This window comes from Periplaneta americana, chromosome 6, assembly GCF_040183065.1.
Source record: "Periplaneta americana isolate PAMFEO1 chromosome 6, P.americana_PAMFEO1_priV1, whole genome shotgun sequence".
NCBI lineage: Eukaryota > Metazoa > Arthropoda > Insecta > Blattodea > Blattidae > Periplaneta > Periplaneta americana.
In genome coordinates, this window is record NC_091122.1 from 91063904 (window position 1) to 91091400 (window position 27497).

At 37.0% G+C, this 27497-nt stretch overlaps 1 protein-coding gene across 1 annotated transcript in view; it reads left to right on the top strand.

The window, feature by feature from the left end:
* LOC138701488 (scavenger receptor class B member 1-like) overlaps window positions 1-26749 on the top strand; it is a 180099-nt gene extending 153350 nt beyond the window's left edge. The window contains exons 6-10 of the mRNA XM_069828404.1: window positions 4754-4991; window positions 5072-5224; window positions 17064-17182; window positions 17888-18013; window positions 26051-26749. Of these exons, the coding sequence (XP_069684505.1) occupies window positions 4754-4991; window positions 5072-5224; window positions 17064-17182; window positions 17888-18013; window positions 26051-26245 (831 nt within the window). The 3' untranslated portion in view covers window positions 26246-26749. The remainder of the gene's footprint in view (window positions 1-4753; window positions 4992-5071; window positions 5225-17063; window positions 17183-17887; window positions 18014-26050) is intronic.
* The last annotated feature ends 748 nt before the right edge of the window (window positions 26750-27497 follow it).

The following is a 27497-nucleotide window of genomic DNA, read 5'->3' on the forward strand; positions in this document are numbered from 1 at the left end:
ATAAGTTAGTTCTGAGTCACACCAAATATGAGAACAGTTGCACAGATTAGCCTATTATTTTCGCAGGGTAGGTATTATTTTTCTACAATGACTACCAGAGGTCTAGATTTTAGCCATTGTGAGTTTAACGATGTGTGCTCCTCTGGATTGACAGGTGTCTCATGTTGTAAGAGAAGTCCCGTATTTGAAGCCATAGAAACTTCTCCCGTACGCATCCCATATGAGACGCAAATAATCACATATTTACGATATTGCGTCATAGATGGCCAACGAGTTTTTATTTGTAGTTTATTCGTTTTTTTACTTTGTGTATGGATGATGTTATAGAAATAACATACCGGTAGCAAACAATTACTTCCTTATTAATAACAATATTTATAAAAACATGACAACGAAGCAAATAAATTTAAACATCTAGTTTCTTCAATTTCAATTTAATTACCACTATTTATACTGTATTTTACAATCCATCGATGAACAAGATTATTATCACAATAATGTTGGATTGTGTTTAGCACGGTATGTATGAAAACGTGGTAAGTGTTTGAAGTCAAAATGAGCGATTTTTCCTTCACATAAAACGAAGACGACGACATGCGTGTATTTAGAAAAACACGACATTTATTTATTTAATAATTTATGTGAATACAGTCGTTGCAATTATTACTTCTAATTAATCTGAATCCCAGATGTTATTGACATGCCTTCTAAATTGTAATAATAAAAATAAATTGGTTGTTAGTAATAGTTACAGTACATGTAGCGCTTCAATAGTGTTAGACTAAAGTAGTTTTCCCAATATTGTGTTTAACAATTTCACATCTAGAAGATGGTGCTCTTAAATTTCTGTCTTTCTTAGAAGTTTCTCGTATTTTCCTTGAGTTAAATGTTGTAACTGTCCCTTATTTGCATTCCGAAAACCTGGGAATCGTACTCTGGTGTGAATGTGTATACAGAAGAAAAATGAACTCACGAATAAGAGAGCCGGTGATTGATGAGTAGACAGTAGCAAGTAGAGAGAAAGAAATCTTGATGGTTCAATGTAGGTATATTTAGAATTAGATTGATTAGACTAGAATATTTCGCTACTGGCTCGCGTGATAAGGAAAGAGAAACTTCAGTAAGAAATCGTGTCCTGCAGAATCTTCGCGAAGAGAGTTAGAATAACTCTCGAAAGATAGGATGAAAGGTACAGGGACATTTCTGTACTAGACCCTCGAGCGGAGGCTGCGTATGAAGTAGACTGGCCGTAGAAGAGGATCCATGTAGGAAGTCGAGATGAATGTTGAGAAATTTGATTCAGGAAGGTACCTAGGAAATGCATTGAAGCCAGAAATTTTGTAGCAGCTCTTAGTTCAGTGGGAAAAAGTACTCTGAGAAACTGAAGCTTTCAGTTTTTTTTTATGATTAGGTTGTTTGCTAGGCTGAAGAATAAGTTCTCGGAGGTCAAGAGAAATAAATCTGTTTTCTTTCTCACTTACCTTATTAGCTTGGTGACGCTGATTCTTCAGGAAAGAGACCATAAATGTTTGCCAGTTTAGCGAAAACGTTAAGACAAAGCCTGAGTGCTAAGCAGTCGTCTGGCGACCTCCCTTTGTTGAGGGATGAGAGAATATGTTAGCGGCTCTTTTCGGCAAGCGGAAAGCTTAATGTTGCGATAAGAACGGTGGTCAACAAAAATGCCTAAATAGAGACTAATATTCAGGCTCCAAGAATTATTTTCTCTTGAGTTTATAAGTGCTAAAGACATTTCACAATCTCCTTCTATGCTACGTAACAGTGTGCCAGAAGGCCAGATACCTGCAACCGACCGTTGTTCCGCCTTCAAAACAAAAAATGTCTTTCAATATTAAGGCACCGCACGCGAAACATGCGGCACACGTTTTGGTAATAGGTAAAGATAGGAATTTACCCACAGAGACTACAAGATTAGGTACGCATAGAGTGTTCGTTGTTGAAAGAAAGAGAGCGGACGTAGGTGCATGGGTACCTGTTAGGACACTCAGCCGTGATATAAGCAGGGTGAGGTTGTAGCTTTATGTGGTTAACAAATCAACGAATCGCAGTGGAATGTAAACAAACCAATTGCCGCAGCACAACGCTGAATCTTACGCACGAGAAACGTATTCCCATTCAATTGCTGCGATACACAACACATTTTAGTTGTGATCTGCCATACCTCAGGCTTCACGTCATTCATAACGTAACGACAGTCTAAGCACAACTAACCTAATATCCTCAAACTGTGGTATACATTCCTACCTTTAGTAATAAATAAGGCCGTGACATCTGTACATTTGTGTTAGTTTCAGGTCGATTGGAGGTTTATTTAACGATGCTAGTGACATGAGCCTGTCGCATTTAAGCACACTTAAATGCCATCGACCTAGGCCGGGATCGAACCCGCATCCTCGGACACAGAAGGCCAGCGCTATACTAAGTCTGCCACCCAGGGCGACTGTAGAAATGGATGATGTAAAATATTTTACATATGCGCCCTTGATTTCAGCCGATGTTGAACGCAGTTTTTCCGCATACAAGGTTATACTATCGACACTCCGCGGTCATTTTCATTTGAAACTTTGAAAATGAATGTTGTTTATTGCAACGAAACCGAAACCAGGCAAACAACATGCCAAAAAAGTAAGGTACGGAATTCATTCATTCATTTATTTTATTCCATAGATCTTACATGAGCAATGAAGCTTTAAGATGTGGAACATGTCAACATTTTACAATATTACAATTACAATTTTTACAAATTTTTATAGTTTTACAATTTAGTAATTTTCTACAATTTTTACATATTTTGTACAATTTTTTTACATTTTTTTTTACATTTTGGCGAGATGTAGTGAGATGAGATGAGGTCCGAGGATTCGCCAAAATATTACCCGGCATTTGCCTTTTCGGTGGGGGAAACCTCGGAAAAACCCAACCAGGTAATCAAATCAAAGGGGGTAATCAAATCAAAGGGGTTGATGCCAAGGACTCGCCATAGACCATCCGGCTTCAGTCCCACGGCTGGGGAAAACCTCCGAAGAAACCAAAGTCCAAAGGGGGATCCAACCCAAGCCCGAACGGAGCTAGTTGTCATAAATAAATTAATGTAACAGTTAAATATGGGCAAAGCAAAATTGTACGCCATATAAGTTATCTGCATTCTACAACTGTAATGCAAAACTTTAAACATAAAAAAAAAAAAACATTTTTTTTCAGACTTATGTTTTACTACATTTGTGACATTTAAATATGATTTCCAACAATTAATCTCAACCTCACCGGCATTTTAGACCTTTCCGATAATAATCCTTATATACAATGAGTGTATTGTCTTGATTTTTAATACGCAATAATCGTATACAAAACACGGAACGTGCTTGCTTAGATGCGTGTCAAATTTGCTTCCGCTGCCTGTACTTGAAATGCCGACTACATTCTGTCCAGCGTCGTATGTTCACCTTCAATCTAATACAAATATACCGATGCCACGGCCCTAGTAATAAGACATAAAACGTATCACCATTTTGTTGAGACACGTGTGGAAAACAAGTTGCTTAATTGCTATAAATCAGATCTTGAATTACGATCATGTTGAGTGTAGGACACGTGTTAGCATAGCTGTTACTTGTGTGCAGTACTTTTGTGAAACAAGAACATTTAACGTGAAAGTTTCGGATATCGCCATTTCCGGTAGGGCCACGCTAGACAGGATTGCAAATAAAACAAAAAAAACTACGATATATTAGGGATATACCGGCAAGCAGAATACGTCACCCGTTTCGGGAATGTAACTGCAATATGTATCTGTTCACAAATGGACAGTAAGTTATGGGTCTATGATAAGAAAAGTAATTAATATATATTTTCTCTTAATATGAAGCGACGTTCCGAAATAAGTCTCGGCTTACAACATTTGTCACTGCGGTTCACTCAAAGCGTATCATACTTGTCCATTACCACATTAACACTGCAGAACGCGCGGTTACAAATCAAATGAGTGATAATATAAGTGTGTATCTGCTCTTGATGACGAGATATTACTGAGAGAGGCCACGCGGCATTGATAATTTTGTAAGCAACTTCGGCACCCTCATGCCGTAGTGAAAGGAGTGGGGGGTTACTGGGCCTATTACTACTATTATCAGCATTCAGCTGTGGCTCATAGTGTTAAGCATTTAAAATTCTGCCATTTTTTGTTTCACCACGGATTCCGGAGTGGGGAAAAACGTATCCTACTTCAAAATGTGGAGTAAGCTGTGCTGTACATTTCAACCTTAACTCTTTCATTCACTGCGTCCTCTACAGAGGACAGCAACTTCAATGCCGCTTCATGGACAATGAGTTGTTGAGAGCTACGAAGTTCGACTGAAATATTTTGATTACAGATCTAGATGATGAAACGTAAAGGATTTCGGAGAGCCATGTCAGATTCACCAACTGACATATTCTGATCTATTCAAATGCAGATTTGACTATATTTTGGAAGGTGTGTTTGTACCTTTTACTTCGTATTGGCAGATAATTATTTTTGTATTGATGCTTTCCTTCATAGTACGATATTTCAAGAGTAATTTCGACCTTATGGTTTTGGAAACTTGTCATATGATGGAAATTTTACTTTAGCTTTTAACATTATCACTTTTAAGTTAAAGTTTCTTCTATCTCATACGAACTGGTTTGCATAAATAAGAACTTTATAATTATGATTGTTAATAACTATTTTGTGGCTTGTTCTAATTATATGCTACAGATATACAGCAACCTGGTGGACAACATCACTGTATTCATTGGAGAAAACAGTGCTCGACGCTTCTTCACAATGGATCGGTTCAACGGCAGGAAAAGGCTGGGCTTCTGGCGTAACGAAACCTGCGACTCTATCGACCTGGCCACCGAGGGCATGCTATACCACCAGAACATCGCCAGGACAGACGATCTTCACTTCTTCAGGAAGACCCTGTGCAGAGTAACACCCGTCAAGTATGAGAGTGAGTTGATTCACTAATGGAGAAGTTAGAGAGTTACGGAATTGCAGAAAAGCTTGACAAGCGAGCGAAATTTGTTGTAGAGGACGTGGTGAAGGATGGACTGCAGGCATATCGTTACATCGTGCCACACGATACATTCCATAGACCTAAGAATGGAGAGAAGGACTGCTACACACTGCCAGGGAGAAAGCCACACCCGAATGGGATGTCCGAGATCTCGCCTTGTTTGTATGGTGAGTTCCAGAGAGCAATAAAATGCTTAAAACTAACATGTCATTTCTGTCATATTGACAGTGCTACGAATTCTAGTTTAACGCAAGACATTACAATGAAATTTGTATTTGACTCAACAAAAATTTCCAATATTTTAATTGTAGTAATAATAGAGTCTATCCCAAAGGAAATATGTCGTTCAATCCAATCCGTAATGTCGTGTCCTTATGAAAGATAAAAATAACGTCATCATATACAATGCCGTATTGCATTTTAGAAAATGATGTGTGTACGGAGGAGGAAGGCGAAAGACCTGCTATATTTAGATCAGGTAGATAGAGAGGTAGGAGTGAAATGAATGGGAAACTATACAAGTGGCTTTTCAGCCTCGGGGTACCCCAGAGACGAGGGCAGGTCCCTAACGGTCACCAGATCACACAGATTGTCCTTGATTGTCTAGAGTATATCACGCTAGCAGTAGGATGTGAGGCTCTTCCGAGAGGTAAGTAAAGCAGGTGTATCCTTGCTTGTTGAGTTAACTTCCTTAAGGATTTCTTGAAAGGTATTGTAGTCTGTAATCTGTGTCATCGAGTTTTTCCTCTGTTAGAACACGATTTTTGCACGTTATTTTTTTTTATTTAAAAACTAGCCGTACCCGTGCGCTCCGCTGCACCTGTTAGAAATAAATATAAAGTAATTACATAATTAAAATAGGACGTTTGATCCAGGGAACATTCGTGTTTGTTAGAAGGATAAATCGTTTAATATGTTACTTAATTGAAATTGTATTTAAATAATTAAATTGCGATCATTTTGGTCCAGAGAGCACTCATTTGGTGCAATGACAATTCCTTTAACATGTTTCTTATTTGTTATTACACGCAACTATAGTTTAATGAAGATTGACATATCATTTAGTTTTAATGTGTAAACTTTATATTACTTGCTATATGGTTCCATTGAATTATAGTAATAACTTAATTTTAACCCTTGTTTTCTACGTCTTCAGTAAATGGCGCTTGGCCCACTATGGTTCTGAAACCTTCAAATAACTTAGTGATACGGCATAAACAGTGATATGTAATTATATTTCTTTCTTTCGAAAATGTAAAAATTTACGATCTCTTATGTACCATTGCCATGGAATGAATAAATGTGTTTTTTCTTCCTACTCAAAAATTTTATATTTTGCACATGGGAATTACTGCAGGAACAACAACGCTACAATCTGAGGCGGCGGTGAAAACGTATTGTATTGTTATTTTAAAAGTCTATCAGACCTACCAAATTTTGCATAGAATAAAACTTATCGGAAATAATTTTTAAAGAAACTTTTGTTATGTAACATTTTTCACAAAAAAAAAAACAATAATAAGCGAGATATTTCGATTTAATTCAGGCCCCGTTAATGAAGTATTTTGAATGCCATATAGCCTAAAATCTAAATTACAACGAACTTAATTTATATTTCAATTTTCATCGAAATTCTTTCAGCCATTATCGCGTGAAAAGGTAACAAACATCCAGACAGACAGACATACAAAAAAAATGTCAAAAAAGCGATTTTCGGTCTCAGAATGAATAATTATACATGTTAACACCAATTATTTTTGGAAAAACGAAAATTACCAGAACATTTTCGGCTACATATTTATTATTATATTATATTATATTATATTATATTATATTATATTATATTATATTATAGTATATTATATTATATTATATTATATTATATTATATTATATTATATTATATAAAAAGTGCGTTGATAACGGATGTACTCCGATAAGAAAGTGTTTAATTTGTTGTGGGGGCTCTTGAATCTCAGAAGCAACAACTTTTACAACAGCGCAACATAATCTGCTTGGCTCATTACCCAATTTTTTTTGCATTGCATTTATTGCATATATAGTCTATTTTATGTATTTTAACACGATTCGATTCAGCATAGTTAAAATATGAATTATAAAATAATGGATTCTAAGCTAACGTACTATTACTGCATACTAAATCAATACACTCTCGTTGTTCGTTAATTCTCTGAGATTAAAATGAGTGTGTACATAAATATTACTTTAAGAAATACAGAAAACGAATGTACAAAAAAGCCTATCGAATTTTCTGTGCATAGGAAGCTATTTTAATCTTATCTGTCCTCGATTTACTAAGAAGTTACTGTAATAACATTATAGCAGTATGTCCACCTAGAGAAACTACACTTTCCAATGGTGAAATAATAATTAATTATACAAATCGGTTAATTTAGCTTCCGATATTACTTCATACAAACACAGAAACATTGTCTGTAGGCTAAGTTTAATAGCTTTCGATTGTTGCTGTCCAAGGCCCCTTTTTCGATTGTTGTTGTCCAAGGCCCCTTATAGACGAAGTCATTTGTTATTTCATTGCACCGTCTTAGATGGCGTTATTTTAATTTTAAAACTCATTTATCTCATTAAATATCAGTCCTATCAAACTTTTGTAAAGAATAAAACTTATCGAAAATCAATCATTTTCAAAGAAACTTTTGTTATGTAACATTTTTCACAAAAATCAATAATAAGCGAGATATTTCGATTTATTTAATTCAGGCCCCCTTATAACCCCCCTTTTAAATAAAGTATTTTGAATGCCATATAGCCTAAAATCTAAGTTACAACGAACTTAATTTATATTCCAGTTTTCATATATATCGGTTCAGCCATTATCGCGTGAAAAGGTAACAAACATACAGACAGACATACAAACAAAAATTTCAAAAATGCGATTTTCGGTTTCAGGGTGGTTAATTATATATGTTAGGACCAATTATTTTTGGAAAATCGAAAATTACCAGAAAAATTTCGGCTACAGATTTATTATTAGTATAGATTTGTTTTTTTTTTTTCTTAGCCTTTACTATTTTCCACTAAATTCTGAATTGTTGAATCTGATGGTTGTTGAATGCCGCAGTAAAATGCCACGGCACGTTTTGTATGATTTCTTCGTAATATACTGTCATAAATGAAGATTCGCTGTTCTAATATGTCACGAACTGAGCTGAACTGCACAGAATGGAAGTCAGCTGTTTACTAACTCTCAAACTTTGATGTTCTTCAGCCTGTGTTATCTGTTCATACTACGCAACACAAAACTTCTAACGCTCGATTCAGGGAAAATGTAACTACACACAATTTCTTCGGTGGTCGTTTTCAATGTAAGTAATAAATAAAAATGAAAAACCGACAGCATTTAACTGAAAGAAATCTTTTTCGTGGCGAACGGACTGTACTTCCCAGCAGAACGCTACTTGCGGGTTCTATCTGATGTGACCATACCTCGCATATTAGTGATTTTCGTCGTTAGAGTCCTTTGTCAGCACCGGGAACATACTCAGCGTACTCTCATCCATCTGGAATCGGAGCACAAATGTGAACGTTGCATAGAGAAGCAGTTACCTGATTCGTCATCTCCATCTTATCCTGAAATAAAATTTGTCGGTGATTTGAAACTATATGAAAGAGAATAGAAGGATGAAATGCTGAGCGTTGACGGAATGAAATTTTTAAAGTTGAAAAAAAAAAGTGAGAATGTCGGAAAAACTCTTGTTTTCCTATTTTCACTTCAGTTATTAAAGTCCGGTTTTGAACCTAAATTCGAGGAATGACAAGTTCTTACTAACAGTGAGTTACTGGAGGAGAAACTAGAAAATTATTAAGCTTACCATTCAATTAAATAACACGCCAAAGTTTACACTGATGTTGGATTTGATTTTTAACAGTTCTTTGGAATTCGACCCGCTGAAGTAATGACCTACACTCTACACATAAAGATTTTACTTCTTTCAAGCCTCAGTAAAATCTGATTGTTTTCCTTCTATTCAAAATATAATTTGTACAAGGAATGTTCATTGAAAGTCAATTAATATTAAATGTAAAGCAAATCTATCCCATTAGAGGCCCCGAAAAGGTCTTAGAGTTTTTCTGAATGTTAAGACTTTCACCTCAAGAGACAATCGTGATTAGGTATCAATAGCGATGTCAGCACTACGCTGTGATCTCAATTGCTCCCCGAGGAAAAAACCTGGTATTCACGTTTCTTAGAGACTATGTGAACCCCATTACTGCCGGAAGGATTGGATCAATGGAGAAAATCCATGACGCTATAGGGAATCGAACCCGTGCCCTTTCGGCTTCGTACGCATTTCTGTTTGTTTATTGCCTTACTAATCTGCATTATTCTCAGTCAATAAAATGTTACGGCGATAATTTGTGATAAGTCCGTCTGATATGTGGAACAAATCCTACTACCAGTTTATACTGAAAACCTGTAAGATTTTTCTTTGTTTATCAGTATTTAGTTCTTCTTCTAACTTGGAATGTCTAGTTCTTTACAAAATATCATCAGGGTTAAGGCCTCGTATACTCTCTCAGAATAGAGTTGTCGTGCTTGCTGATGATTATCGGTTTGCCTACTCGGCTTAATGAGTAATGAATACTTTTATTAATGCAACAAGCACTGCTCTACCATCTGCCAAATTTTTAAGATCATATTAATTGTCCTCTTTCTTTGGTCAAGGCATTGAAACTTATCTATCTGTGATTGCGCACAGAGAAACATCGAGCCTCGATCGCCAGCAAAGACTCTTTACTAATGTTCTCGAAAATAGATAACTAGCCTATGTTGAAATCATATTGTATTTTGCCGTGGACCCATTTTTTAGCAACACTGTAGAATGGATGATTGATACGTACTAGAAACCTGCAAAACAGCACATACAACCGGTTTAGATTCGACCGGTCGGAGCTACAGCCAGCTAGGATGAACATCGGACCGGATACTCGGTTGTCGAGCGGTTACGCCTGATGTATTGCAGAGTAGACAGAACATCAGGCGCACTTACATGAAACTAACGTTTTTCGAGTACACAACCAGAGTAACAAGGAAATTTAAGTTGTCTTATTGAAAAAAAAGTGTCTGTAAGTACTCTTACAGTTCATTCGACACTATAACATGAGACTATATAATACCATTTGATACCATACCGGGGTGTTATTCGCCAGGTGGATGGTGTATCGGATGATTGGGATATGCGCAGTGGAAGACTTACAAATAAATAGTGTGAATTTTTTAGTAACAAATATAATTAACAAATAATGGATAACAAATACATGAATTAATTGAATGAGAGTAACATCTAAGTATGAAGTTAAATGAAAAATGATATAGCAAATTAATCTCAAATATACAATAAACAAATCACTGAACCGTCGAGACTTTAAGCAAGCTGGGCCAAAATACCTACATGTCATGATACAATCTATTTAACCAATTCCCAGTAATAGGTTCCTGACCTATTAAACGTTTGCCCGCTGGAACATTCACAGAATATATATCCAACAACATATGAGACTTTAACATGAATGCCCAGCCAGTATCATAACTCCTAATGCGTGCCCCCATTAGATTACAATAACTATGAAAATGCAAGTAACAAATTCAATATATATTGACTCAGTATGCCCAAAGAAGTAACCCAATACAAAGCCGTCACACGGCTGATCAATGTACACATAACTAATTAAAGATCAGTCTTACATAAACTCTACACATAGTAATAATCTCTGTACTATTACAACCAAAGCTGATGCCCAAAAGAGAGAGAGACGGTGAATAATATATGACCGACGATAGCTTCGAATACGCGTACTTGTTTAAATACCAACTGAAACACAATACACTCGGACTCATAAATACCGCCGCGCAGAAAATAATGACCAATTTGGAATAGTAATAACTAGAATAATCACGAGACCCATACTATTCTAGTTTCATTACACCGCCTATTACGATGTAAGCAATAGAGATCGTTAATCACCGCGATTTCACCACAGAGTCTTGGAATCTCAAAACGAGACCACTCATCACAACAATTTAACCTCACACAATCCCAAATACATAAACCAAGACCTATCATCAGAGAGTGACTTCCGTACATGATCCAACAATATATCCCAAACACTTACAACCAAATATCAGAATAATTTCCCAACCTTACTTTAACTATTTCAATGATAAATCTCATACAACCTTATATCACAGCACTGAATCTCAACATAGATTCCAAACAACCTTTCATGTTGCCCGTAGATTCCTAAATAAAGTTAATAATGCACTATTCTCGAACAATCTTACACATCGAACTTAAGTTCCAAAATGTAGTTTACTATTCTAGCCCTGCTTCGTAAGTGCAGTAGTCTATACGAATCCTAGTTCCTGAGTTAGCTATCTATACGAACGCTGGTTCCTGAGTGAAATCAAATATAACTGAGCGTAACCAAGAAACCTCGCCTCCCTCTCTCTTTTGTTTAACAAACCCAACCGGCCAATGGGAAAATTAGGTACAAAAATGAAAGGATAAATGACGCTATCTATGATATGCTGTCGGAGTGAACTCTGTCGGGCGAAATGGTATACTAGCTGGATGACTGAAGCGTCGAGCTCGGCTGAAACACATATATTTTCTTTATTATTCTGAACTTGCAGTAACTTTATAAGTATCGTTTATATTTTAAACTTTTAGAGTTTTACTAATGAAAGTTGCTTATAGATATGTTAAACAATGTTATAGTTTTTCACAGAACAAGATGTGCACAGGCCACGTATATTTTTCTTACCAATAAATGCTATATAGCTGGCGTTTTTCTATACCAGTGTTAAACAGTATACGTCAAAACTTCATCATTTGATTACGTCGTAACTCTTTCTCGTCACATATTGACTGAATCTTGTTCGATTTGTATAACCCAATAATCGATATTACATAAGTTCATGTAAGATCGCGAATTATTTAGAACACAAATCTCACACAGAAAGAAATGGTAAAGGAAGAAAATACGATCTCCAAATAACACCAGGTACATTTCATCATACAATAACTCTTTAACATTTTCTCAGTATACAGAGTAATAATATTGAATGATATTTATTTTGTTTAATTACAAAAATATGTTTGCTTCAAATAGGAATACAAATAATTTGACACTTTAATACATTCATTTTTGTATTTCGAACTTGCAGTAATTTGACTAGTAACAAATAAATGAACAATGGACACAGTGACATCGAAGGAAATAGACGTAATGTATAATGTGAAATATCATAATGTAAACATATTCAAAAATATAATTACAATTCATTATAAACCAAATAGGAAATAAGTACATACAGTCCATTATGACGTTTGTACTTTGAACTAAAACAATGTATAGCCTACCTCTGAAACAATAGTTGCATGTTTTTTTTTTTAATTTCTAAGCAGTTGCAATATTACTATTTATTAAGAAATCAATTTAAAAAGATAAACAGTAATGTTATTTTCAACAATACGATTATTTTGGCTCCCAATGGTTGTTGTTCTGTACAAAATAAATATAATTTACACATTTCTAAGCTACGAATAACAAAAGAATAGCAAGTTTTAGAAACAAATCATTCTGTATAGAAAAGATCTACTTCAGAGAAAACAAGAGTCATTCAAAGAACTATTTTGTACACACGTGCTAATATTAACTATTTGATGTTCACAATTATTATTAGTGCCTATTATCATAGACTACATGGTCAAAGTTGACTTCTTATGTTTATGTATTAATAAATCTATTTTACTAGTCTAAAGTTACGCTCGGTGGAAACACTTATTCATGGAATGGCCAATATTCGTTTCACAAGTGTTGCTAGAGAGGCTAGAGTTGTTTGGTGATCTTTCCACCAATTTAATATGTAGAAAATCAAATAAGCATAATGTATAATGTGAGATATAATAAGTAAATAAATCCAAAATAGAATTACAATTAATCACAAAACATAAAATTAAATAATTATTAACTCTAAATGCATTCCTCCAAAACAGTAGCTATTCATATACAAGGTAGAAGTGAAATAACCCTGCAGATTGTACGGGGCGATAAGGTTCACTTAAATGAATGGAAAAACCTATATTACGTTTTGTGTTTAAATGCACGGTTATTAGAAAATTGAGTTGGAAGTTTCAGCAGTCCGGCAACATCGCCGCTAGTTGCACACTTCTTCTTGTAATACAGATGTAAGACGTCAACGAACTCAGGTCTGTCTCGCTAGGTCAAGCATGTCAAAGTGGGCCATAAGTATTTGTCATAGCTTTGGTCTACTTTTCAACAGTGGCCAGATGATTGACAACTCAGCTGAGAGTTCGATTGCTCGAAAATTAGTTGCTAGACTCTAGTCATAGTAAACATACTAAAAGCATTGGTTGTAGTAAGTTTCAGAAAATATAAAGTTGTTTTTGTTTTAGTTTTACTGTTCATTGAGTTTACTGTTTTTTTAAGAGTGTCATTATTGTAATATTATAATTCAGTTTTCTAGTGTAAGCAAAAATTAAAACCTTGGTAATTTGTGGATACCGAAAGTTTTTTTCTGCAATTTACCCTTTACAACGTCTGTAGTTTCACGCTGCATGCTGTTTGTTCCTCTTGACGATACGCAGCTATAATATCTGGATGGTTCATTGTGATCTTCCTTTTATACGCCAGAGCCGTCCACCCACAGAGAGATCGAATCAACTCGAATACTCGTTAAGCTGAATAATGAGGCAGTACGCAAGCAGATGTTCATCTGTTTAAAAACAAACATGGCGGCGCAATTATCGTTCGATGAACGTAAGTGGATACTGAAATGTTATTGGAAAGTGAAGAATGTTATTGAGATTCAACGACGTTGGAGGGTTGAATTTGGAACACAACCACCAACAATGTTAACTATCACAAGAATCCGAGACAAGTTTGCAGTCGACTGAACGGTGCAAGATGTGTTGAAAGGATGGTGCGAAAGAAAGAGAAGTTCCACGATAACGAGAGTGTTGATGCAGTCATGTAGGCTTTTGCACAATATTCAAAGAAATCATTGAGGCAATGTTCTCGTGAGATTGGTATCAGCAAATCTAGTGTTCATCGAATTTTGCGAGCTCAAAAATGGAAGTCTTACATTCCGAGACTTGTCCATGCACTAAATTAGGACGACCCAGAGATGGATAGGACGAAGAGGAAGTGCTGCGGAGTACTCGCCTCTATCTGTGGATTTAACCAGACTTCTACCTATACTGAGCTCTAAAGGACACAGTGTATACCACAAAACCACAAACACTGGAGGAAATGAGAATTCAAATTGAACATGTCTGTAATGATATTCCATTACAAACAATCCAGTTGGTATGTACGTCGTAGTTGGGAGTGTACTGTACGGAAGGGGGCCATTTTGAACGTGTACGAGCTTAAGGAATATAAAACCGGAAAAAATCGTATTTCTGTCTCATCTCATTGCTGAGAAATAGTGTTTCAAAATGTGTATAGATCAATTTGGGACACTCTGTTTTATTATTAATTATATTAACACCATAAAATAAAAGGGATCATAATAATTTCTGTTTATTGCATATCATTAATTTCTATTGCTGGTACTTAGAGCTACAAAATAAAAATGAAATCTCGAATGGAAAACAGCTGCAACAATGGGGAATTTCGAGTGAAATATTGTATAAGTGGGTACAGGACGTTGAATGAGAAACGATTGATTTATTTATTGTTCTTTGTTGAGACAAATTGTAATTATTTTCCCGTGTAAACCGCACATGTCTTTCAGTCTGCCAGAATCATTGCGTTGTTGTGCAACCCAATTAAAATGGATTCAAAAAATAATCTGTACTAATATTTCAAACGTGACCGTTGTAATAAGAAGGCAGAGATATGTGGAAACAATAAATCAATCAGTGAAGTTGATCAAAGCGGTTCTGAAGAAAACCAGTGTCTTGAAGATAATATGGATGCTGTAGCAACAGACGATGGTATATCTTCTACTGCTGACATTATCACGCGAACAGAAGATTGCATTAAGAGAAGAAGTTTGAAGAAAAGAACACACAAATACATGGATTCATATATTAATTTTGGCTTCAGTTATGAAAGTATTGATTGCATACATTTCCTAGTATGTGTCTTAAAATTATCTAATGAAGCTGTGAAACCAAATAAACTGATTCGCTAAAGACAGATCGACGACACCAGAATACTGGCCAACCATTGCTGCTGCCCCGTCTGTGCACAAACCAACACAATACTTCCATTCTTACTCTTCAGTACTAAAGTAGGTATTCAAAACATTGAAAAGCCATGTCTCTCGGAAATCTCCAGCGATTAGTGAGGAACAGCTAGGTTGTACTCGGAGTAGTGAACATCAACTAGGTTGTACTCGGAAATCTTTAGCGAGTAAAGTGTATTCGGAATTCTTTGTCATGTAGAGAAAATCAACGTTAAATAGCTTTGACGTGGAATCAGCTGATATATACTATGATAGTCAGTCAGTGTAATATTGCGATTGTTTTAGGAATCCGCATAGTCGTAGTTTTACTCGTATGTGGAAAAGAGTGTTTAGACTGTTCAGAAATCTGTCTCGGCGTAATTGTGTGTATTGGAATTATATTTGCGGAATATGAATATGGTTGTATTCTGGTAAAGCAATAGTCGTCGTGGAATATGAGAATATGGTTGTATGGATAATTGTCGAGGATGTGTGTATTTATTTACACAGAAAGTGGCCAAGCTTCCGGTGGCAGTGGTATACAAAATATAAACAATACACAATAAAATTACAATACACAATACAATTACAATACACAATAAAATTATATACACAATACAATTATAGATACACAATACCATACAATAATATGGTTATTGTGAAGGCTAATTTGGTAATGTAATAGTCGTCGAGAATAATAGTGAGAATATTGTGATGTTGTATTTGGTGAACATTAATGTCGTCGTAGGATCGTATGAGAAGAATATACTGAGGACCATAGTTATTGAGGATTATGGTTATTGTCGGCGAGTTTATATTGAGGTATATTTGAGGTTCGATGGTTGCGTGAATATGGTATCGCGTGTAAAATTACACGGAATGCAAATAGAGTTCTAAGTAGTTTGAGAATAGATGGAAGTTACCAGAATATTGTCAGTCATAGTAGAGAACATTTTAGATCGCAAGGAAATAATTTGTTTTTGAACAGAATTCGTTAAATGGGAACAGATTGACTAGCTGATTTGAAAGTATGGTTATTATTTCCTCCTCTCATTACGATACGCCAGAGTTGTAAAAGATTATTGTACAGATGTGTGGACATAGTTTATGAATGGCCGTGGTTAAATTGTATGATGGATATTGTATGGCTAATAGTGAAAGAAATGTTCTAAGAGGATCGATATTATATAGGAACTTAACTGAAAGGATTATAGTAAGAATGGCGGCCATTGAATATATTAGATTCAGTAATCATTGTGTGTTAATATTGTCACTGTTCTATCATACGCATCTTTGTTATTTCATCGATGAACTTGTAATTGTTATTGTAATTGCCATATATTCAGTCAGATTATATATCATGTTGTTTGAACTACTGCATTTTTATTAATTATTGTAACCGACCAACCCAGTTCAGTATTACATCTGATTTAGCAGCCGTAGGAAGTAAATGATAATTTATGATACAATAAATGATAGGAGAAGAGAATGTGGTATAGTCTCAGCAAGTGAGTGCTGATGAAGGACATGAAACTGATGCCCGTGATTTTCAAACAGCTGTAGGTCAGATACTGTTAAGAACAGAGCATCTCGTATACTTTTTTGTTCAGATATTATTACTTCTCACACCATGTATCTTTTCTTCTGACTCATCCTGTATAATGGAATTAAATTAAATTAAATTAAATTAAATGTTAATCCTACCTATGTTCTCATGTTCCCAAGAGAACTATACCCATGATAATTGTGTGCGCGGTTTTGTTGCAGGTTTTCCTCTGGCTATATCATTTCCACACTTCTTCGCAGCCGACGAGCGTCTTTTGGACTTAGTTGACGGCATGACTCCTGATCACGAGAAGCACTCGGGCTTCGTCATCGTGGAGCCAGTGAGTTCATATCCTGAATTCTTTATTTAAGGTTTTCTCTGAGGATGTTTGTTTTCGCCTCCATTCTCAATCCACTTTGCTTCCTCTATTCTAGTTAACTAATAAAATGCAATGAAGCTATATTTTATCAACACTTTTCTTTATGTTTTCTTATTCTGCTTAACTTTAGAGCCAAAATTTGCAACTTCAGACTCAGATGTTGGAGTTTTAAAGGACACATAAATCCGTAGCATAGCTTTTCCTGCAAGAGGAGTGAAGCTAGAGATTCATTATTGTAGGTTTATAGGATTTAACCCTTTGCAGCATAGTGGTTGTTCAGAAGAACAACAGTTTTCTTTCTTTCTAATTTTGTGGCACAGATATTCCACCAAGGAATCACCTCTTGAGTATACATAGAGGTGCCATGTATGTTTTGAAATTGCGTGCAGAGTTAAAATGTTGAAAAAAAATTGATCGAAACTTTGTTATGATCCATGAAATGAAAAATATAAAAAATTAATTTGTGCTGCAAAGGGTTAAAAGATCCCTGTCCAAGAATTAGATCTCGAGATAAAATTCACCTTGACTTTTAGACATCCCAGAGCTCAGTTCTACTAGTCATAGTCCTATATTGATTTAAAAATGTAATTCTTTATATCTCTTTACATGTTTTAATAGGAGATAATACAGTGTCAGTTTAGAGCACTGTACTCGACTTTCTTGCAGGTGTCCGGACTGCCTCTGAGTAGCAGGGCTGGCGTGCAGGGAAACCTAGTCATGAGGGATGTGTCAACATTCGGGCCCCTGGCATCTTTTTCGGACATGTACATTCCTCTGTTCTGGATAGAAATGGTGGGTAAACGGTAGAACAGTATAAATGTACCGTCCATGACGGAATATTGGTAGTCGTAAAATGAATTATCTGTTGTACGGTACTGAACACGTACAATATCAGATAGGTATTTACTAACGACTACTACAGTTCCTACGATGACTGAGTGGACTAGATCTTTGACTTGGTATGCAGGCGGTCCGGATTGGAGTTCCAGTCAGGTCTGGATTTTTCATTGAAAAATCTGTAGTGGCACATGTTGTAGATTTTCTTGAGGTTCTCCCTTTTCCTCACGTTAGGCTTCAACATCAATCAGTCCGATTCCCATTTCATTATCATTCTATAGCATTCCCCGACGTCTGGCGACATGGAAGAGCTGGTCTATGGACGAGTGGGGTTCCCTACCCGAAACCTGAATACTCGACGAACCTCATTGTAGTCAGTTAGTGGGAGTTGAGAATGCGCCTATCTGAGGGTCAGCGTAAAAGTGCTCTTAGGCGGACGTAGCGCTAGGGTTTGCCCTCCCCGTTCAACATAACATAACATAACATAACATAACATAACATAACATAACATAACATAACATAACATAACATAACATAACATAACGGATGCTATATTATGTAGCACACAAAACTGTTCTTACATGGGGTTCCTTACTTCAGTGAGGTGCGAAAAGATCAGTTGTACAGAACCTTTGTTGCCGTAGGCCTACTCCAGTCATTCCAACTGGTCAATCTGTGACGTCGGAGCGCGTTTCCCCTCTCGGACCAGAACTATAGGTATCCTAAAAGCAAACCTCAGCTCGGACTTCTCGCGGCGCGCATGCTATACCCCTCTTACCCCACTCCCGCAGTAGGCATGAGAGCATGCTGGGAACGGGAGCATACGTTATCTGCGCGAGACAGTCAGGCCCGCTGGTTTCTGCGCACTGAGTTTTCCTTGTTGGATGCTTATAGTAGAGCACGTGAAAGAGGGTAATGTTGTGTCTCGGCTATTTAAACAACTCCATCCCTTCCACTGCCGCTTCCCCTACTTTGCTCGTATAGTTATGCCTCCCCTCTCAAGGAGCTCGACAGTAGAGACGTGTGACGTTACAGTTGGAAATGCCTGGCCTACTCAGTAGGTTGTAAATTGCAGCATGCTACTATACCGTTGTTGCATATAAAACAAAATTGTGTAGTTGCTGGTGAGTGTGAATTTGCAAACGTAGTAGGCTTTTAAGAGATATTTTAAAATATCGTGTGCCCGGAAATATGGGAAACTTTTTTCTCTCAGAGAAGAACGATAATTTATAGCCCGAGCAATCAAAGTGTATGATGAAAAAGCAAAGCTCAGTAAATTGACATTCCTTGTATCGCGACGCAAACGCACGGTGGAAAAATTAGTGGGTGTGTCATTTTATATTATGAAAAGACAGGGTTTAAAACGGAACTAAAATGCAACATCAAAATGTGTCAGAGTTCTCCAATAAAGCACCGAGAAAATACCGACCCAGACCAACCCACATAAAATATACAGGTACTTCCAATGAGTTTGATAGAGCGATGAAGAGGTGGACTATACGAGGATGCAGCGGATTGATTAGTTTATCGTTATAGTAGGATATGCTCATAGTTAATCGTTATAGAAGGTACTGCAGATATGTTGGTCATTATAGCTGGGCATAGCTGACTGCTTGATAGTTGTAGCAGGATATTCCTGACCAGCTAATTGTAGCAGAATATGCTTGGTCAGCTGATCATAATAGAGGTAGAGTCCAATTATTTTTCGTTACAGTAGAGATCTAATCACTTGTTGGTCATTGAAGCAGGATGCTCCTGTCTAGGTGATCTTTGTAACTCATTACTAATATCTTGTTGATGGTGCGGTGAAAGCCTAAGGTGGCCATCCGTCCCGATTTTGTAATGAAACTCTCAAGCACACAGCAGATTAACTAACTCCCTTCCGGATCGATCTATTCAAGACATGCAATCGATTTTAATATGTAGGCCTATAATATGTTGTATTGCAGTGTGTTGTTTTTATCGCAATTATATTTATTTTTATTGGGTATTTATATTTCTTTTACATGTATGTATATAAAAAGTTCACTATTCATTTACTGTCTCACTTTGTGAGGTGTCCCGATTTTGGTACTTGAAAATCTGGTTACCTTATGAAAGCCACATGTTGCTTCCCTTTTAGAACAGGAAATAGGAAAGAAACTTTACTTATTTAGAAGACAAAGAAGTCATTGCTTGGCAAGGGTGTATTGAATATTTTGTAATTATGTTTCATATTATTTTCTCATTTATATTGCTGGAAAAATGAATACCGTTTAATGCAAGATGAAATTTGTAAGAGTCATAATGGAAGCTTCTTTCTCACTGCCAACAATATACTCATCTCTGCTAATATACTGCTTATTCCAGCTAAGGATAATTCCTATCTCCTTTCATTCTTTTGGAAACGGATTGTGAAATTTCATACTTTCATATTATTATTATTATTATTATTATTATTATTATTATTATTATTATTAATAATATTATTAATATTAAATAACCTTTACGGTAGTTCACTCTAGGCTTATAAGTCAGGGGGCTAATCATAATTCATTATGGGTGCAATGTAGACCCACCGACTATGGTGCACTCTGGATAGTTTTCGACAAACTAACAAGGGAAGGCTCTGGACCTCCCGACGAGAATCATTATGAAACTTTCTGGAGTTGACAAGCATGAAACCAAAGTACGAGTAACTGGTGTGAAGTACGGCATTTCGCAGTCGTCCCTAACCCTACAACATGGCTTATGAAATTGGAGCGCGCATCTGTAATGTTTGATGCCGTAAAATTTCTAACAATCTGTCAGATATGAGACATGTAAATGATGAGAGAGATTATTATGTACAACATCATGTAAGTAGTTGCAAATGGCATATATACATACCTGGTAATGCGGTGTGAAAAGGCGATGTTGCAATCAAAGTTGAATCCCGCAACACGAGCAAATGACGGCATTTAAATCACAGTTATGAGTGCTGCATGTGTCAAAAACAGCAAAATTTATGTCCAACGATTATGGAACATAAGAGGGGTTTCCTTCGACACGTGTAGTGAAGCATAAGTTGGTACTATGGCGCATTCAACTGATTACGCAACTAAGAGAATGCAACTAAAAATTAAGATTCTATAATGCAAGTTGACGGCATTCTTCTCATCGCAATGCATGTACTCTTCCATGTGCCGTCGTGCAGAAAGTATATACTGACGAGAGAAATAGACGTCAAGAAGCTGGCAGTAGTTCGTGGTTTTAGGTGATAATGATCACTGTTTGCAAATTTACGCCCCTGTTGTCGAAGGCTTTGGTTGGCAAACTCGCATCGAATTCATCGGAGCACGAATCCACAACAGAAGCGGTTCTAGTATTTTATGCATCCAGGAAAATACGAGAGCTCTTGATATTTTAACACTAGTGCTGCAGTCATATTCTATATTTGGAGCTTGCTTACGTAGTAGCGTTTCGAAATCACGTTTGTCCAGTTTACCGCCTGTTTCCTGAAAGCAGATGTACTGTTTCTTTGCAAGGCACCTTGACATTGAAGTAAGCACCTGAATGGTGTAGAAGTGGATAGTAGATAAAACAGCATTGCACACCAGCTTCAGTCGTCTTTTCCCCAGTCATTGATAATGTTTTCTTTGACTTGAGTTTGTATCTATATCAACTTTGGTCTGTGTTGAAAATCATGTCGACATCGATATCATAAGCTATAACGTAGTCTGTTACTTCTCGTACAAATTCCAATGCTCTGGTCCTCAGAACTGTGTCAAGAGTAACTTCCCGTCTAGTAACGAATCTTGTGATCTTGAGTGATGTTATTTTATAATGACATTTGAATTGGTCCAGGAAGTATTTACTGGGTCTAAAATTGAGAATTCCCATCGGCATAGCTGTTTCTTTCGTCCACTTCTTTAAATTCCAGTAGTAAATTACGTGTCTCATGTCAGTCATATTCGAATTCTGTAAAATTCGAGTAGTTCTATGTTTTATCGTACCATCTCTCTCAAGAGCAATTAGGGGACACCGATGTTGACTGACAACAGGTTTTGGTTGGCACACGCAATGTAATTCTGTAGTAAATCAGAGAATGACAACTAGGAGACTCGTTTACAATTGATCTATCTGCACGTTCAATTTCAAGTGAATGTCGTTCTTAGAAGTGCGTCAGGAGCTATTTCTTTATTTTCGTCATTGGTAAGTAAATATTTAGGTTCTTGTTTCTTATGTGACAACAATTAAAGTGTTATATTGACAATATTTGTTTACGTACCACAGTAATTACTAAACATATGGGATTTGTTATACTGATGTAGAAATGTTATGTGCAACTGTTACAAACACTAATGGTATCATGATGTGACAATAAATCTTTGGTGTTGGTTGGCTCACATTCGTTATGATAGTGTGTCAACAAGCCTCATTTTAAATAATTACTTGTAACTCGTCTCACGTACATAATTGAATAATAATTTCTGTTCCATACATTGAAGGTAATAATGCGCACCTACGTTAAGAAATCGGAAAGGGCGAAAACAACGCCAGAGGAAATGCTGAGAGCTGTGAGATCAGTGAAGAAAAAAGGAGTTGGAATAAAGTCGAACAAAGAGAACTGAATCATCCAATGTGAAAGAAAAAAAAAGCTTGTTTCCAGAATACATAAAAAAACAAAGAAACCAAAGAGCACAGAAACAAAAGTGAAAAAAGCACTGGCTAATTCCGAGAGCGACTATGAGGAAGAAATATTCTGCTTAATTTGTATGGATTCATATTCAAACAGTCTGCTCAAAGAGCGCTGGATTCAGTGTATAAAGCGTAAAATATGTGCTCATGTAGCATGTACAAACAATGCTGCATATTATATATGCCGCAACTGTGATTCAGATCTTGATTCAGATTAAGTAAGACCACGGTTTCATGATTTTTGTTTGTATGAGTGTGTTTCTTATTTTTCAATCAAATTTGCGATTAAAATTACTATAAATGCTATTTTTTGAGGTCATAAACTCCTTTATTAATATAACCTTTATGAACGTCAATCTACCCCATATCCTATGTCAACCTACCTCACTTATGGGGTTGGTTGACACAATTTCACCTAATAATAAAATAAGCCATGTCTTAATACAGGTGGATGGTATACAATTTATAAAATTACTCTGAAATAACACAAATATTAGATGACGTATATACACGTCAATTATTAAAGTCGGGTTGTTTCCTTGACCAAAAAAAAATAATAAAATAAAAAAATAAATAAATAAAACACAAAAAGTGTATCCGGTCTCCCCTACTATTTGCCGCACTTTTTCGATATCTCTTGAATCTTTGGGCAGTTGTTGCAATGGTTTTATTTGAATCTTAACACTGTTATAGACACTTTGCATTCCTTTTTCGTATAACTGTTCACGAATGCTTTGGGGGAGGGGAGGGTGATGGTTCATAGCAACTGAAACTGGTTGTCGTGTTGTATTCTTGAGGACCCGGCGTTTCACTATCATCAGATAAAGTTTCCAACGTTCCATCATTATCACACCATAATGTATGTCCTTCCAACATGACAGCGTTGCCACTGACATGTTGCTCCAATAGGCTATACAACTCCCGTGCAATTCGCCTGTCGATATACTTTGGAGCCTTGGTCATTCTACATCATCTCATTCATCAGTATCTGTACCACAGCATGAGGTTTAAGATCCCTGAATCATACTACTTAAGTACTAGTCACTGATGTACACAATGGATACCTGCCAAGCTTGCACCGTACCACCTAATAACACTATAGCCCTCAGGTAGAGTGTGTTTGACAATTTATGGTTGCAAACATTACAGGCACGCGCTCCACTTTCGTGAGACATGTTATAGGGCAGTGATCGTCAGCACTCGCTGAAATGGTTAAAGAGTATTCGGTGCAACATCATATGCAGGCAGAGAGGAAGAGAGCATACCCGCCAGCAGCCACGGATGCACCATAGTGCAGTCTCTTATCCGCGGGTAAGAGACGCTAGCCCAAGAATGTTCTGTGCTGATGACCGCTGTTATAGGGGATACGGGCAATTGCGAAATGCCGCACTTCACACCAGTTGCTTTGGTCTCATGCTTGTCCACTCCAGAAAGTTTCGTGACGATTCTCGTCGAGAGGTCCAAAACCTTTCCTTGTAAGTGGGCTACCCTTCTCGGCACTAACGAGATCTCTGAGCCACTGTCGTAGAGTCGGGGCGAATAACGGCAAAGTAAGAGCTCTGCCATTGCATCAAAAAATTATCAAATAGCTTTATTTGTCAGTCCGCAACATCTGGTATGAGTTTGTAATGTATAGAGAGATCAGTATTAAGTATTGATTTGAGAGATTCTCCATTTTTAGGATTTTTTTTTGTTGAAATGTGTCTGTTACGTCTCTTTTGTAATAATGTGTAATCCTACGATATGTATTTTAAAAAGATTACAAAAGAACTCATCTATGCTAGATAGAGAAAGAGAGAAGAGAAAGTGCTGAAAAGGTGGGAGAAGAGAGAAATGAACTATCCTTTTCTAATGGGAAAAATAACAACTCTCGCACTGGTTTAGTGGCATTGAAGATCTTGAGTTGGAAGTTTGATAGGAAGGAGAAGAATTAAATTGTATGTTTTATTTAACGACGCTCGAAACTGCCGATGTTATATCAGCGTCTCCGGTGTGCTGCAGGAATTCTTTTGCATGCCAATAAATCTACTGACATGAGCCTGTCGAATTTAAGCACATTTAAATGCAATCGACCTGAGCCGGGATCGAACCCGCAACCTCGGGCACAGAAGGCCAGCATTCTACTGACTGCGCCACCCAGACCGACGGAAAGAGAAAAGAAATTAAATCAAATTCACTCTGGTATTTCTTAAATCTCATCGGCCATAAAGAAAACAACTAATCCAAAGTTGTATATTACAGGTATTCTGTAATTTTGCTTAAAATTAGGAGTATTTATAATTTCCTGCCAATTTATTTTCTGTTGTTTTATTAAAATCATAGTGTAAATTAAAACGTTGTATCCTATAGGATACTTCGTCATTTTAATGGTTAATGACAATGTCTGAGAGTTACAATGATGTACCGAAGTACATACGATATTTCAGTGCAGGAATTCTGCATTACCATATGGTGAAGAATGGGTAGAACAGAGAAAAATTCTCTCCGACACCGGGACCCGAACCAGGGTTTTCAGCTCTGCGTGCTGACTCTTTACTCACTAAGCTACACCGGATTCCAGTTCCGAACAAGGGAAACAAGAGTGGTAGAACTTACTGAGAGGGATTCAATCCGGCATCGGAACTGGACTCCGGTGTGGCTTAGTGGATAAAGCGTCAGCATTTAGAGCTGAAAACCCTGGTTCGGGTTCCGGTGCTGGAGAGAATTTTCCTCTGTTCTACCCATTCTTTACCAAATATCTGAGAAGGTAACTAGTTTTGTTGGAGTCAATAATTATTACTGTTAATCGTCAACTATTAAATTTTTACAGTTAAGTGTCACAGTATTGAAATGTTTTCAAGAGTCTGAAGGTTGACATGGACTATAGGTAGGCCTAACGAATAAGATCGTGCATCGATGTTGCGGTTGGACTGTGATTCGAATCCCGGTTTTTGTTTCAAGATTTTCCTCAATTGTGGGGCGGATGGTAAGTAATCCCATGATTAATTCTCGGATTAACCTCGCTATTACTAATTCAATCGACGTCAGATAACCGCGCAGTTGATAGAGCGTCCTTAAATAACCGATTGCAAAAGGGATGTTGGTGCAAATGGCGACACATCGAACCAAGAACGACCAGAATATGGCCGTGATAATGTAGAACACTTTTTGTTTACACGTCCCTCAGTAACAACAACTTGCACATATTGCAGGTAGATACTCCATACTGCACAAGGCTAGCTTGAGATGAGGAAAATGGAGCAAGTGTGCTGTGGTTTCTCTGCACGTTACAGATTCAGGGTTGACCATACAGTCGAGTATGAGGGGTGTACTGACTTGCAGTTGTTTGTGCAGGCGCAAGTGGGCGTGCCGTGGTACGTCCTGACTGCGCTGTATTTGACGGCAGTGGTGCTGCCTGCGACGCAGGGAGTCGTATGTGTGGCGCTGGTGGCGCTGGGCGTCGGGCTGCTGGCGGTGGGCATGTGCAGACTGCGGCGCTTCGTGCACAAGTACGTGTCGCTGGACCAGCTGCCGCAGTGCACGTCCTGACATGAGTGCCATGGAAGGAAAGTGAGACTAGCTGATCCGTGTCAAGTGTTGACTGACTGCGCTTGACGTTACTTCGCTCTACCTTCCACAGCAACACCTTGTTAGTACAAAATAGCGTTTGTAAGGTAAACACAACCCAGAAGCGTATCGGAAAACTGGAAACTAAACACATACTGGAGTACGGAAGGTATATCTGTGCACATGGATGTCACTAATCTCAATGCGCAGTGACAAAAAGATGACGTGGACTGCCTCAGCCAACATCAGTGTGTTACAGTTTTTCTGTTGTGTGGTTTTATTTTCTAGTAAAGCGTACCAAGTATAAAGGGAAGATATTGTGGTGCTGCAAAACGACAGACTCGCACGGAAATGTAGGTTTTCAGCATCCCTGTTACCGAAAAAGACTTCTATGCCATACCACAGTCTAGTAAATACAGTCACGAAGCTTGAGTTGTGAGGGTGCTAGGAACAATAGACTGTGCTGGTACTATTTCGCATTGTCTGTAATCAGGCGATATTAGCGATCCTAGTGGTTAGCAACTATCTATGGATGCATATTTACTACGTATTGAGCTTCGTGACTATATGAGCCGTTCAGAGCAGAAGTGGTGTAAGTCAAAAATGCGTAATGAGGATTAAAGTAAACATTCTGTAAAATACAACGCAAAGTAGCAATCAATATTCAATTTATTTAAATTATTAGTAGTCAGTGGATAGCAAGAAGGCCATATTATTTGCTACTTTGGGCTGTATTTTACAGAATTTTTACTTTAAACCTCATTACCCAATTTTGACTTACACCACTTTTGCTCTGAACGGCTCATATATACTAAACTGTGGCCATACCGTCTGCCTGTTTCTGTGTGGTGACCTCTCCTGAACTATAGGATGAATTTTGCTTGTATTCAGTATGTAGGCCTACCAGTGAATTAGACCGGAAATAATGCACATTAAATGTAATTACTTTACTTTTTAAAAAATAACGATTCATTATTTTGGGGGAAAATATGAAACGATCGAAAGCGGTACTTAGAACTTAATTTTTTTTAATTTATATTCTTGCGTAATATTAAGTAATAAATTGTTATTGGCAGTATGCTTCCAAAAGTGTAATTATTACAGGTGGTAATTATTATTTTCAAAGTTATCCATTCTTGCAACTTCTTGGAAGAAAAAATGTAAAGCTTAATATATACATCCAAATTGCTTTGAAAAAGTAACGTAATCCCAGTCTTACGAAAACAGAGCAAAA